This window comes from Salmo salar, chromosome 04 (genome assembly GCF_965601325.2).
Source record: "Salmo salar chromosome 04, fSalSal1, whole genome shotgun sequence".
Lineage (NCBI taxonomy): Eukaryota > Metazoa > Chordata > Actinopteri > Salmoniformes > Salmonidae > Salmo > Salmo salar.
This window is the reverse complement of record NC_138294.1, coordinates 62,795,095-62,807,107: the sequence shown is the minus strand read 5'-3', so window position 1 is coordinate 62,807,107 and position 12,013 is coordinate 62,795,095. Positions and strand designations below refer to the sequence as shown.

At 39.8% G+C, this 12,013-nt stretch overlaps 1 protein-coding gene across 1 annotated transcript in view; it reads right to left on the bottom strand.

Annotated features, from left to right (window-relative positions):
• Positions 1-320: 320 nt before the first annotated feature.
• adora2b (adenosine A2b receptor) overlaps positions 321-12,013 on the bottom strand; it is a 34,779-nt gene continuing 23,086 nt past the window's right edge. Inside the window, exon 3 of the mRNA XM_014197287.3 lies at positions 321-6,023. Coding sequence (XP_014052762.1) covers positions 5,252-6,023 — 772 coding nt within the window. The 3' untranslated portion in view covers positions 321-5,251. The remainder of the gene's footprint in view (positions 6,024-12,013) is intronic.

Sequence of the window (12,013 nt, the reverse complement as noted above, 5' to 3'; positions counted from 1 at the left end):
GTTTGTGACTGTGTAAGTGTTCTTAATGTGTTACCAGAGAATGTGCATCTGTTCATTGACTTTAGTTTTAGACTCTCCTTTTATTTGAAGACAAGTCAGTCACCCTATGGTGTTGCCTGCTGAAAGGGAACTGTAAAGGTAAGACACATTTTACTCAGTCCAGTGGTTCAGTGACCAGAGATTACAAAGATGTTTGAGTTTTTCAGAAGGCTTTGTATATTTATTATTTGTTCTGAACTAAAAACATTGTGAGTAAAATCAATGAAAATGGTTGTGTAGGTTTGTAAACTCTTCCTGTAAGAATATGAAAGTCTGACCTATAACAATATAAGCATAGCTTTTATTAACAAAATAATTTGCTATACATACAGATATTCTCATGTTAAATAGCAGTATTGGTTTACAGTTGTAGCCAGTTGAGTGAAAGAATAATTATTTAAACATTGAACATCATAGACGTGAACCACAGTGGACTGTTTAGGCTACTGATTAGTGACATCAATACTATAACACATTTGCAAACACACAGGTTGGAATGGAAGGCAGGATCACTATGAAAAGCTTGTTTTTATATGGTTTTGCTCAATCATTCATCATTCACAAGTCATGCTTGTTGAAGGCTTTTCCACCCACAGTATTTAGCAGGGTTGGGATCAATTCCATTCCAATTCAGTCAACTCTGGAAATAAACTGAGATTCCAAGTCCACATTTTTCTCATTGAGAAGCACTTAGGGAAATTGGAATTTCATGTTATTGACTGAAGTGGAATGGAATTGACCCCAGCCCTGGTGTCTTGATGCTAAGGTCACATTTGAGTGAACAAATGATAGTAATACCAGTGCAGTGCAGTCTCAAATGGAATGTACTTGAGGTTCTGCACACTCCTATAGTTTAGCCCTTGAAGTTGTAGAGGTCAAGGTTGATGAGTATGTTGAAGAAATTAAAAACCAAGGAAATGGAAATACTGTATTTGTTGGAGCCCAGTGATAAGACAATGCTTGTCTTAAATTCCTTATAAAAGTTAGTAATGCTACAGAGGTTTTGTATAAGTAGCACTCATGAGCCAAAATGCGTCCCCTCCAATTTGTACAATATATTACGAATTTGTAAGTGCTTAAGATCCCGTTTAATCTCTTTAACCTTGTGAACACTCGAAAAACACTATACAACACATTTTAATCTTAAAGCATAAAAATATAATAGCCTTATCTAAAATGTCAGTGCATTTAAATCCTCATCTGACCACACCAAGGATGGCTCTTCTCATAGCAGAGGTGAAAACCACCTTCGTTTTAGCACCAATTGTGTGCCATTATGTCCAAACTGAGTCTCGTTAAACTGGAATTATTTTGAGGTTTGGTTTTCTATCTCCACACTGGAAACATGTGCAAGACCATACGTTGGGTGGTCAAGTAGAGAGAGACATCTTGAAACTCAAACCAAGAGCGATGCACCGTCTATTTAACACATCTGTCTCAGACTCACAGTTACAATACCACAATGACACTCTTACACTGACGAAGCATGTTTTTGTCTTTCACAGAACAAGAACTTGTCAGCCCCCTACAATTTAGTTAGGCTTAAGTGTTCCTAGCATGGTTGGGGTCAATTTGGATTATTTGAATTTATTTCAATTCAAACCATGAATTGGCTTTGAATTGAAGGAAGTAGAATATAATTCAAAGCAATTCAGAATAAATAACCCATTTGAATTTAATTGAATCCTACTTTCTATTTCCGCAACTCAATTCAGAATGGACCCGAACCCTGGATCCTTGATTCGTTCAATAAAGAGGGACCTCCTCAGCATTGTGTTGACTGATTTGGCTTGGTGTAGTGAAGTGGTGAATTTAGGAGTTCTGACTGAGTGAGGGGGGTGGAGCCACATGGCTCTTAACTGCCATGCGGAGGACAAGGACAGACAGTATGCAGTGGAAGTGGTTACAGTCTGAAAGTATTGAGTATTAGAAGCCACCTGGTTTGTTTCAGGAAGTGACACTTAAATCCCAGTGTCCATGTGGAGACGCCAGCCTCTCTCTCTTCTCCTTTTGTTACAGAGAGACATTTAGGCAAATGATTAGAGCTGTGTTCATGTGAGGGGTGTGTGTGTCCATGTTAGGGTTGTATAATGGCCCTTCTAGGGATGCCAAGGGAAGAGGGTATCCTAGATTTGTTTTCCCATATGATTTAGGCTACAGTAAAACCCTAAAATAAGTCATTTTGTCAGAAATAATAATGTAAATCTTTAATTTTAAAAAGGGATGTCATGAGTAAGTAATAATCAACCTTTCAAATAATGAGGCATATCCAGTTGAAGTCGGAAGTTTACATACACCTTAGCCAAATACATTTAAACTCCGTTTTTGATAATTCCTGACATTTAATCCTAGTAAAAATTCCCTGTCTTAGGTCAGTTAGGATCATCACTTTATTTTAAGAATGTGAAATGTCAGAATAATAGTAGAGAGAATGATTTATTTCAGCTTTTATTTCTTTCATCACATTCCCAGTGGGTCAGAAGTTTACATACACTCAATTAGTATTTGGTAGCATTGCCTTTTAATTGTTTAACTTGTGTCAAACATTTTGGGTAGCCTTCCACAAGCTTCCCACAATAAGTTGGGTGAATTTTGGCCCATTCCTCTTGACAGAGCTGGTGTAACTGAGTCAGGTTTGTAGGCCTCCTTGCTCGCACATGCTTTTTCAGTTCTGCCCACAAATTTTCTGTAGGATTGAGGTCAGGACTTTGTGATGGCCACTCCAATACCTTGACTTTGTTGTCCTTAATTAAGCCATTTTGCCACAACAAGTATGCTTGGGGTCATTGTCCATTTGGAAGACCCATTTGCGACCAAGCTTTAACTTCCTGACTGATGTCTTGAGATGTTGCTTCAATATATCCACATATTTTTCCTACCTCATGATGACATCTATTTTGTGAAGTGCACCAGTCCCTCCTGCAGCAAAGCACCCCCACAACACGATGCTGCTACCAACGTGCTTCACGGTTGGGATGGTGTTCTTTGACCTGCAAGCCTCCCCCCTTTTCCTCCAAAAATAATGATGGTCATTATGGCCAAACAGTTATATTTTTGTTTCATCAGACAAGAGGACATTTGTCCAAAAAGTACGATCTTTGTTCCCATGTGCAGTTGCAAACCGTAGTCTGGCTTTTTTATGGCGGTTTTGGAGCAGTGGCTTCTTCCTTGCTGAGTGGCCTTTCAGGTTATGTCAATATAGGACTCGTTTTACTGTGGATATAGATACTTTTGTACCTGTTTCCTCCAGCATCTTCACAGGGTCCTTTGCTGTTGTTCTGGGATTGATTTGCACTTTTCACACCAAAGTACGTTCATCTTTCGGAGACAGAACGCGTCTTCTTCCTGAGCGGTATGACGGCTGCGTGGTCCCATGGTGTTTATACTTGTGTACTGTTGTTTGTACCGATGAACGTGGTACCTTCAGGCGTTTGGAAATTGCTCCCAAGGATGAACCAGACTTGTGGAGGTCTACAATTAGTTTTCTGAGGTCTTGGCTGATTTCTTTTGATTTTCCCATGATGTCAAGCAAAGAGGCACTGAGTTTGAAGGTAGGCCTTGAAATAAATCCACAGGTACACCTCCAATTGACTCAAATGATGTCAATTAGTCTGTCAGAAGCTTCGAAAGCCATGCCATCATTTTCTGGAATTTTCCAAGCTGTTTAAAGGCACAGTCATCTTAGTGTATGTAAACTTCTGACCTACTGGAATTGTGATCCAGTGAATTATAAGTGAAATAATCTGTCTTTAAACAATTGTTGGAAAAATTGCTTATGTCATGCACAAAGTAGATGTCCTAACCGACTTGCCAAAACTATAGTTTGTTAACAAGAAATGTGTGGAGTGGTTGAAAAACGAGTTTTAATGACTCCAACCTCAGTGTATGTAAACTTATGACTCCAACTGTATTTGTGAGTGATGATTTATATATTATTTTCTTGCCAGAGGTCTCAACCTCCAAATATCCTGTGTCTGTGAATTTCAGATGTATTTTTTCACAACTCAGTCTGTCTTCCTCACCACATTCTGTATATTCCTGAGCTTTCTCCATGACACTAAAGAAGCCATGACATTTGCTAAATTCAAGCAGAGCACAATAACACTCCACAAGTTTATATAATGTTTAAAAATACTTTCCCCCTTCGAGCTGTGTTGCGTGTGTGTTATGCCCTCTCACTGGAGATTTTGGTGATGTTGCAGACGTAAATTGTTCCACTGGGCAGACTTTCCTATGTCTGTTTTTTACACAAGACCTGTACTGAGCAAGTGCGATGTAGCCCATGATGAACAATACAGTACACACCTCAGCCAGGTTTTAAAACATTTTGCTACATGACAATAAATAAAATACCAAACATTGGTAAAAGAAAGTTGAACAATTGATGTATATTATTTTGAAAAGTTAAGGCTTAGAAAAAGCAATGTTTTGAGTTATGGTTAATGTGTAGGAATGGTAAATGATGTGTTATCTTGTAGTAATGGGTTCATTTCACAGTCCTGAAAATCCAGTTAGCTTTGAAAAATAAAAATAAAATCCTTAACAGTTGAAATCAGAAGGTGAACTGTGCCATTGTTCACCCCAGCGCATTTGTTATTGTTTTGTTTTGTTGATGAAACAGAGGAGAGAAGCATCCAGCATCGTGGCTGTTCTAATGCACGTGAAATTATATCAGAGGGGGAAAAAAATGTGTTCGTTGTTTGAAGTAACTTCTTTGTTGTTGTAAATTGCAAAAGGACGTGGCAGTTTTACCTAATACGGATTCCAGCTTTAAAGTAAATAAGACTCTTGCCTGCTTTTCACTAGCCTGGTCCCAGATGTGTTTGCGGTGTCTTGCCAACTCCTATGGCCATGGTCCCAAACAGATCTGGGACCAGGCTACCTTTTCATCACCTGGCCCCTGATACTCATCTTAACTCATAAGCAATGCTCCCCATTCAAGGCAGATAATCTATTCAGTTTCACATTCCAACATACCCACTCTCTTTGTTCTGTAAACATTTATAATCTCACTTAAAATGTAATTCAAGAATACAATACAACAATAACATGAACACAGATAGTGTTTTGGGGGGTTGGGGCTCTCCTTGAGTCATACCCCCGGACTGTGGCCCCACACTTGAAGTAAAGTTATGTAGGCGGGGCTAGTCGCCTCACGAACCCTGGTGTCTGCCCTTACAGTAAAGGGTCATGCCCCCTGTAGCCCCACCCCTCAGAGTAAAGGGTCAATGGTCATGTGGATCTGGTCTCTGTTCCGCCTGCTCCCATTGGAGGAGTGGAGGTAAGGCTCCTCCTTCTGACATAGGACGTGACGCGTCAGGATCTTTCGGAAGGTGTTCCTGAAGTCCTGGATGCGGTAGGCGTAGATAACGGGGTTGACGGCTGAGTTGGCATGTGACAGCATGATGGCTATGTACATGACAGGGGCCGGCTTGCACAGGTCCTTGTAGAACAGGGTCAGGCAGTTTAGGATGTGCACGGGCAGCCAGCAGAGGGCAAACAGCCCCACAATGATGGACAGAGACTTGGCGGCACGGATCTCGCGTTGCAGGAGCCCGTGATGGTGGCTGTCCCCATTGCTGCTCACTGAGCACTTGAGTTCAATCTGGTGCATCTGCTTGCGGGCCACGGTGAAGATCTTCACATAGATGCCCAGCATGATAAACAGAGGAGGCAGGACGCAGCCGAAGAAGTTGAAGTAGACCATGTAGTGCATGTCCACCACACTCTCAAACAGGCAGGTAAGCTTGCAGCTGCTCAGGAAGTCACCTGCACTGCCCAGATCGTCCACCAGGGGGGGGATAGTGGTACTGGCATTGTCCCCCAAAGACTTGCCATTCATCAGGCTGCTGGAGACATTCTGACAGCAGGAAGTCACCTTCAGGTTCCAACCCAGGAATGGGATGAGGCCGATGACGAAAGACAGGATCCATAAGATGGCGATGATTCGTCTGGCCCTCGTACCCGTCACCAGCTCCTTGTACCTGGATAAGAGGACGAGGGAAGACCAAAAAGACGCTGGTTAATATCCATGGGGGTTATAAATGGGTCTTATTTTCTTTTCCCTAAGAGTTGTGACTGAGTGCCCTCTTTCAAGCATTATGGTGCTTATGCTGCACATCTATTCATGATTAAAATAACGTAATAATGAGTTATTACAGAAAGACAATAGGGCAATAGAGAAGCAAATATGCTGTCCTTAAAGTTCTTCCAAATGAACATTAAATTAGGGCCTGTGATAGGAATAATATATCATTGCCATCTTTTTGTCAAAAGCAGAGTACCAAAACATAACGAGACATCATTCCAACAGACTTCTGGGTGGTTCTACCAATTAGGTGCCTTTCAAGTAGTGTAACTTGGTAAAAAAAATTATAATAATGTTTTCCCATCTCAAGAGGTTAAATACCAAAAAGGGTTAACGATTTCAACGTAATTCAGTTATAAATCCCATTGTGACTGGGGGAATACAAGCTTCACGAAACAATTGAAATTGTGAAAACGTTTCTAGCCTGTCTATCTGTGGCTAACATTGGCGTGTTATGCTCGACCCAAAAAGAAAAGGGCCAGAACCAGCTCACCTGCTTTAACCTGTTAGGGCTAGGGGGCAGTATTGACACAGCCGGATAAAAAACGTACCCGATTTAATCTGGTTACTACTCCTGCCCAGTAACTAGAATATGCATATAATTATTGGCTTTGGATAGAAAACACCCTAAAGTTTCTAAAACTGTTTGAATGGTGTCTGTGAGTATAACAGAACTCATATGGCAGGCCAAAACCTGAGAAGATTCCATGCAGGAAGTGGCCTGTCTGAGAAGTAGTGTTTCATCTTGTCTCTGTTTATTGAAGACTGAGGATCTTTGCAATAACGTGACACTTCCTACGGCTCCCATAGGCTCTCAGAGCCCGGGAAAAAGCTGAACGATATCGAGGCAGGCTCTGGCTGAAACACTTTATCGCTTTTGGCAAGTGGCCGCTCAGAGTACTATGGGCTTAGGCGCGTGCCCGAGTCGACCGAATGCTTTCTTTTCTTTTGTCTGTTTACCTAAACGCAGATTCCCGGTCGGAATATTATCGCTTTTTTATGAGAAAAATGGCATAAAAATTGATTTTAAACAGCGGTTGACATGCTTCGAAGTACGGTAATGGAATATTTAGAATTTTTTTGTCACGAATTGCGCCATGCTCGCCACCCTTATTTACCCTTTCGGATAGTGTCTTGAACGCACGAACAAAACGCCGCTGTTTGGATATAACGATGGATTATTTTGGACCAAACCAACATTTGTTATTGAAGTAGAAGTCCTGGGAGTGCATTCTGATGAAGACAGCAAAGGTAATAACATTTTTCTTATAGTAAATCTGACTTTGATGAGTGCTAAACTTGCTGGGTGTCTAAATAGCTAGCCCTGTGATGCCGGGCTATCTACTCAGAATATTGCAAAATGTGCTTTCACCGAAAAGCTATTTTAAAATCGGACATATCGAGTGCATAGAGGAGTTCTGTATCTATAATTCTTAAAATAATTGTTATGCTTTTTGTGAACGTTTATCGTGAGTAATTTAGTAAATTCACCGGCAGTGTTCGGTGGGAATGCTAGTCACATGCTAGTCACATGCTAATGTAAAAAGCTGGTTTTTGATATAAATATGAACTTGATTGAACAAACCATGCATGTATTGTATAACATAATGTCCTAGGGTTGTCATCTGATGAAGATCATCAAAGGTTAGTGCTACATTTAGCTGTGGTTTGGGTTTATGTGACATTATATGCTAGCTTGAAAAATGGGTGTCTGATTATTTCTGGCTGGGTACTCTGCTGACATAATCTAATGTTTTGCTTTCGTTGTAAAGCCTTTTTGAAATCGGACAGTGTGGTTAGATTAACGAGAGTCTTATCTTTAAAATGGTGTAAAATAGTCATATTTTAGAAAAATTGAAGGTTTTGCATTTCTAAGGTATTTGAATAACGCACCACAGGATTACACTGGCTGTTGAGTAGGTGGGACGCAAGCGTCCCACCTAGCCCATAGAGGTTAACACTATGATTTGACTATTAGATGTTCAATGTTTCCTTTGAATAATAATTTTTTTAAAGCATAGTTTCACCATATTAAAACGAAAGTTCAGTTCACGTAACAGGGTTGATCTTAAAACAAGGGACAGTTTTTATGAATCACTAAATCACATGAAATAAATAATAATCTTCAGAAATGACTTTGTCAAACCACAAAATATCTAGGGCTTTATAATGATGGTGAAAACTGAATTTTTGCTCTTTAGCAAGTCTTTATTCATATAAAAAAATATGATTTATTGAACTTTCCATGTGGTCTACACTAAAGGGCACTTCAATTAAAATAATAGCCTTCCCTGTGGCTCAGTTGGTAGAGCATGGTGTTTGCAACGCCAGCATGGTGTGTGCAACGCCAGGGTTGTGGGTTTGATTCCCATGGGGGGCCAGTACAAAAAAAAAAAAAAATGTATGCATGCACTACTGTAAGTCGCTCTGGATAAGTATCTGCTAAATTACAAAAATGTAAATAACAGGCTTTTAAAATGACATATTTGTGCACAATTTCTACTTAAAATAAAAGACACTAATTTCGTGGAACGACCCTTCTATCGACCGAGGTCTGGGTATGAATGCCATTGGGCTCCATATGCTCTGTTCCAATATCCATAGTATAGACTACCACTTATTAAGGAATATGTTGTATAGGGAATGCATTCTAAGTGGCATGTTAGTATTAACTTCTTGGTGACAGGGGGCAGTATTCAGAAATTCAGATGAATAACATGTCCAAATTAAACTGCCTGCTACTCGGGCCCAGAAGGTAGGATATGCATATTATTAGTAGATTCGGATAGGAAACACTCTGAAGTTTCTAAAACTGTTTGAATGATGTCTGTGAGTACAACAGAACTCATATGGTAGGCAAAAACCTGAGAAAAAAATCCAACCAGGAAGTGACTTGTAGTTTTTCTATCTAATCCCTATTCAAACTACAGTGTTTGTGGGGTCATTTTGCACTTCCTAAGGCTTCCACTAGATGTCAACAGTCTTTAGAACCTTGTTTTATGCTTCTACTGTTACTGGGCAGAGAATAGGAGCTGACTCAAGCCTGGGACCAACGAGTTGTTTACTGCGCAGGCACCCAGGCACCCTTCCTTCTTTTTCCTCTGTAATGAATACGCTATTGTCCGGTTGGAATATTATCGAAGATTTATGTTAAAAAGACCCTAAGGATTGATTGTAAACATCGTTTGACATGTTTATACGAGCAGTAATGGAACTATTTGACTTTTCATCTCTGGTTTTGCGGACTCGCGTTATGCCTTTGGATTAGTGATCTGAACGCGCGAACAAAACGGAGGTATTTGGACATAAATATGGAGTTTATCGAACAAAACAAAAATGTATTGTGGAAGTGGAAGTCCTGGGAGTGCATTCCGAGGAAGATCAGCAAAGGTAAGTGAACATTTATAATACTAATTCTGAGTTTAGTTGACTCCAGAACTTGGCGTGTAACTGTATAGCTAGCTTTGATGGCTGAGCTCTGTACTCAGAATATTGAAAAATGTGCTTTCGCCGTAAAGCTATTTTAAAATCTGACACAGCGGTTGCATTAACCTGTTGGGGCTAGGGGGCAGTATTTGCACGGCCGGAAAAAATACGTACCCGATTTAAACTGGTTACTACTCTTGCCCAGAAACGAGAATATGCATATAATTAGTATATTTGGATAGAAAACACTCTAAAGTTTCTAAAACTGTTTGAATGGTGTCTGTGAGTATAACAGAACTCATATGGCAGGCCAAAACCTGAGAAGATTCCATACAGGAAGTGCCCTGTCTGACAATTTGTTATCCTTCTAGGGCATCTCTATCAAAAATACAGCATCTCTGCTGTAATGTGACATTTTCTAAGGCTTCCATTGGCTCTCAGAAGGCGCCAGAAAGTGGAATGACGTCTCTGCAGTCTCTGGGCGAAAAACAGCAGGAGTTTTTGTGAGTGGTCAGCCTGAGAACAGTGACACTGGAGTGCGCGTCCACGAGAGGACTCCATGTTTTTCTTTCAGTCTATGAATGAATATAACGTCGCCCGGTTGGAATATTATCGCTATTTTACGAGAAAAATCGAATAAAATTGATTTTAAACAGCGTTTGACATGCTTCGAAGTACGGTAACGGAATATTTTGAATTTTTTTGTCACGAAATGCGCCCGCGCGTCACCCTTCGGATAGGGACCTCAACGCACGAACAAAACAGAGCTATGTCAATATAACTATGGATTATTTCGAACCAAAACAACATTTGTTGTTGAAGTAGAAGTCCTGGGAGTGCATTCTGACGAAGAACAGCAAAGGTAATCCAATTTCTCTTATAGTAAATCTGAGTTTGGTGAGGGCCAAACTTGGTGGGTGTCAAATTAGCTACCCGTGATGGCCGGGCTATCTACTCAGAATATTGCAAAATATGCTTTCGCCGAAAAGCTATTTTAAAATCTGACACCGTGATTGCATAAAGGAGTTCTGTATCTATAATTCTTAAAATAATTGTTATGTATTTTGTGAACGTTAATCGTGAGTAATTAAGTAAATTCACCAGAATTTTGCGGTGGGTATGCTATTTCTGAACATCACATGCTAATGTAAAATGCTGGTTTTTGATATAAATATGAACTTGATTGAACAAAACATGCATGTATTGTATAACATAATGTCCTAGGAGTATCATCTGATGAAGATCATCAAAGGTTAGTGCTTCATTTTGCTGTGGTTTTGGTTTTTGTGACATATATGCATGCTTTGAAAATGGCTGTGTGATTATTTTTGGCAGGGTACTCTCCTGACATTATCTAATGTTTTGCTTTCGCTGTAAAGCCTTTTTGAAATCGGACAGTGTGGTTAGATTAACGAGAGTCTTGTCTTTAAAATGGTGTAAAATAGTCATATGTTTGAGAAATTGAAGTTATAGCATTTATTAGGTATTTGTATTTCGCGCCACGCGATTCCACTGGCTGTTGACTAGGTGGGATGCAAGCGTCCCACCTTGCCCAGGGAGGTTAAGGAGAAGCGTATCTATAATTCTTTCAATAACTGTTGTAAAGTTTATCAACGTTTATGATGAGTATTTTTGTAAATTGATGTGCTCATTCACCAGAAGTTTGAGGGAATACATTTTCTGAAGATCACGCGCCAATGTAAAATGGGGTTTATGGATATAAATATGAACTTTATCAAGCAAAACATACATGTATTGTGTAACATTGAGTCCTGGGAGTGTCATCTGATGAAGATCATCAAAGGTTAGTGATTCATTTTAGCTGTATTTCTGGTTTTTGTGAAGCCTCTCCTTGCTTGGAAAATGGCTGTGTGGTTTTTCTTGTTTAGGCACTGTCCTAACATAATCTAATGTTATGCTTTTGCCCGTGAAGCCTTTTTGAAATCGGACACTGTGGTTGGATTAAGGAGAATCTTATTTTTAAAATGGTGTATAATACTTGTATGTTTGATAAATTTGAATTAGGAGATTTTTGTTGTTTCGTATTTTCCTGCCCTGCTATTTCACTGGCTGTTGATAGTGTGTACCGCGGGTGGGATGCTAGCGTCCCAGATGTCCCAGAGAGGTTAATATTGGAACGTTAAGTAATCTATGATCGAATCAATGTAAGAATTTGCTTAAGAGCAAAATAGCTGAATCTGCTGCAGTGAACAGGAGTATTGCACAAAGAATGAGAATTTGGCCATTTGTGATGTGTTGAGCAAGTAAGAAGTTAAGAATTTATTTATATATTGGCAAACTGTTACACCACATTTCACTGAGCACATTGATTCAGAGACAGGCATGTGAAAGGAAAAACCGTCATAGAGTACAACTCATCACCTCTCTAAGAACAACAGTCTATCTATACAGTGTTGAACACACAGAAGTTATACAGTGCCTTCGGAAAGTTTTCAGACA